The 3,278-nt window shown below is 31.7% G+C and overlaps 1 protein-coding gene across 1 annotated transcript; it reads left to right on the forward strand.

The window, feature by feature from the left end:
- The first annotated feature begins 290 nt into the window (after positions 1 to 290).
- On the forward strand, positions 291 to 1,633 carry LOC107821793 (uncharacterized). Its single transcript, XM_016648247.2, has 2 exons — positions 291 to 866; positions 1,334 to 1,633. Exons 1-2 carry the CDS (start codon positions 357 to 359, stop codon positions 1,394 to 1,396), a joined length of 573 nt encoding a protein of 190 aa, XP_016503733.1. The 5' UTR covers positions 291 to 356; the 3' UTR covers positions 1,397 to 1,633.
- Positions 1,634 to 3,278: the final 1,645 nt, after the last annotated feature.

The raw sequence follows: 3,278 nt of genomic DNA on the forward strand, positions 1-3,278 counted from the left end.
AAAAATAGTTAGTATGACTAAACTGACGTCAATTAAATGTAGTAGCATAATTTAATGTAAGGAGTAAAAAACCTTTTAGAGATACGTACATAAGGGTACTTTAGGAAAAACAAATTGAATATTTTCTTGATTATATAAATAGACACTTATTTTGGACTAAAATAAAAAAAGTAAATTGGTCACTTATTGTAGATAGACCGAGAGTATTAATTTAACTTGTTATTGAAGTACTTGTAAATATGTTGGTAAGTGGAAAATGAGTTTTACACGGTCAGTATATAACAGCTAAAAACCTCCTTATCTTGTTTCAAATCCACACAGCAATACTACCTTATGTTGGTGTGAGAGCACTTTCCATGGCATGCTTAGACATGTACAACCAAAACTCAGCCGACCACAAAGGTTTCGGGACTCCTATGAGTCCTAGAATCTCCTTCTCTAATGACTTTGTCGATTCGACTACTATTTCTCATTCTTCTCAACTTCACCAAATGATGAAGAATGAAAGCAGCAGGACTTATAGGGATGCTCCAGTTTCCTCTGACTTTGAATTCAACGTCAGTAATTACTCAATGATGAGTGCTGACGAGCTTTTCTTTAAGGGTAGATTATTGCCCTTCAAAGAAAGTTGCTCAAATGCCCATTCTCAGAAAACAACTCTGAGAGATGAACTTCTCAATGGGGATGAAGATGATGCTTTTTCGTTGAGGCCACCCAAAAGTTGTACTAGGTGGAAGGGATTTTTAGGTCTTAAAAAATCTCACATTGGGTCCAGGAAAGTTGATAAGAATAACGAAGGATCTGTAGAAAAGAGGTCCAACGTCGTGGGATCTGAGGAGCTGTTTCATGGCAACAAGAATTCACAGGTACGATTTAGTTAATTGTTTTTTTGGTTCTAAACTAGTTGGGTCGACTACATGATTAATCGTCTGTTTTCATTTCTATTTCATGTTTATTTCATTTAAAAATAAGAGAGCTTTCTTATGCTTATTCACTAATCGTTCAATTGAATCTCAATATTTCCTTTTTTTGGTTGGGTTTACCACCGGCCCGATTATATCCAGGTACGCGCCTTGTAAGATATTTACGGGGGATTTACTCGGATTTTTTTCATACCCAACGCTCGAAAAGGTGGAGGGATCCGATCCATTCCACCACAACCCATGTTAATAAATCTCTTTATTTCCAACACTGATCTAATATATGTGTGTAGTGAAAAATTACTTAAATTTTAATATTAAATTTTGACTATGTACGTAGTTTCGAAGTAATGTGTAAAAGCTAAGAATAAGTTTTAATTGTAGTAAATTGGTCTTTGTTATATTTATTGCAGGAACCATACAATGGTGGTGGCGGCGGATCCAGTTGTAGAGATGTGGAGTTTCGTTTTAATTAACGTTAGCTGTTCTCAAAGGCAGTAATAGATTCTTGAAGGTGTTCTGGGGATGACCATGGCTTCTAATTTTTGTTGAAGTTAGGAAAATCATTTTAGATTCAGCTGATTAATTTGTGTGCTTGTAGCTTTGGGTTTTAACTTGTCAAATGAAATCAATTGGTAAATTTGTACAAGTAATTCAGAATTTTTGCATTTGCAGTTCAAATATTTCATTGCCGTTAAGAGTGTTTTGTCCGTTCAGCATATTCATGTGGTATCTTTTTTATTTATTTATTAATTTTTTCAACATACTCATGTGGTAACTGTTTTGCATTTATTCATATGAGAACTTCAATTGAAATGACAACTATGGAGCTTTGCGGCTAATAGAAGGGATAAGGCTTCAGCCTTGAATCCGGGGTCCACCTCTTCCAACGAATTCTTTAATTCGGTCACTGTTACCATTATGAAGTTAATTAACATCGAGCATTGACGCTTAAGACGCTATGTAATAAAAAACCCATAAACTTTATTGTTCCTATAAAAATATTCATATAATTAAATTATTTATAAGTCAGTTAAAAACTTAAAAAACGGAACCTACTTATTTCCCTTCCGTATTTATACTACTAATATCAAGTAATTTAATATTAAGGGTCACAACTTAAATTAAGAATATATATACTACTTAAATATGATAAAATAATAGTACAAGTTTATGTGCAAGAAAGATTTATTTGTACAACTCTATGTCCTGCATAATTGTATTTATTTGTATTTTTGTCTGAAGCTTGTTTTTTCACAAATATTGCTTGTTACTTTAATTTGTAATTCAAAATTTAAGTGTTGAGACATTAACTCTGTGAGCTGATAAAATTTTCGAAATGTTTTATGTGGAGAATGAATTGAATATGTTATGTAATTGAATACATAAGACAGTTGGTAGGTGCATGGGGAATAAAAAACATAAACTATAAATGATATTTTCTCCTTTACCTGAACATGTTTGACCGGGTATGAAGCTTAAGAAAAAATAAGACTTTTGCAATTTGTGGTACTAAATAAATTAAAAAGGGGCACAGAATATTTGTGTGGCTGTAAAAGTTTCTCATAAGGATAGAATTATAAGTTTAAATTAAATTGTTATCAAATTTAAAAAGGGATCATTATTTTTAGAACAGACCAAAAAAAATAAGTTCACGTAAATTGAAACTGACGAAAATAATATATTTACGTTCGTAGATAGGTACAACAATGACAGTGCTACATTTAATTGGGAGAAGCAAATTCGTAACGACAAGAAAAGGGAACTTGGATAGTTTATTTGCACCCCTTTCAATGAAAATTAAGAAGGAACTAGGAAAGTGATAGTTCGAATCAAAGCATCTCTTGATGTCAAATTCTCGAACATTCGTGTGGTACAAAGTCTCCCCTCGTCCCAACACACACAAAGGAGTAAATATTTATTCACAATTTAAATTATTTAGTTTCACAACTTTTATTATTACTTTTAATTTATGTGTCTTACTTTCTTTTATTTTATTCAAGAGAAAATATTATCTTTCTATTTTTTAAAATTTACCGTAGCATTTTTATTTTACCCCTAAAGGCAATACATGATTAAGACTAAAAGATTCAGAGGATCTTTTTGGCCTATTATTCGCACCTTTAATTTAAAATTACAAAATCAAAAAATATTCCTTATATATCTTAACTTTGATTCACTTAGGCTCATCTGTTTGTGCTTAATGGAGGTCTGAATCTTAATCATTCAAATTTCAGACATTAAGTGCCTTTATTTTTAAGTTTGAATCTTAATCGTTAATTGTATTTTTTTTATTTCACAACCACTTAATGGGTCTGAATAGGTCTGTATGATTAAAAGGGTGTTTGGCTAAGTTTT

The sequence above is a fragment of the Nicotiana tabacum genome, chromosome 3, assembly GCF_000715075.1.
Source record: "Nicotiana tabacum cultivar K326 chromosome 3, ASM71507v2, whole genome shotgun sequence".
Classification (NCBI taxonomy): Eukaryota; Viridiplantae; Streptophyta; class Magnoliopsida; order Solanales; family Solanaceae; genus Nicotiana; species Nicotiana tabacum.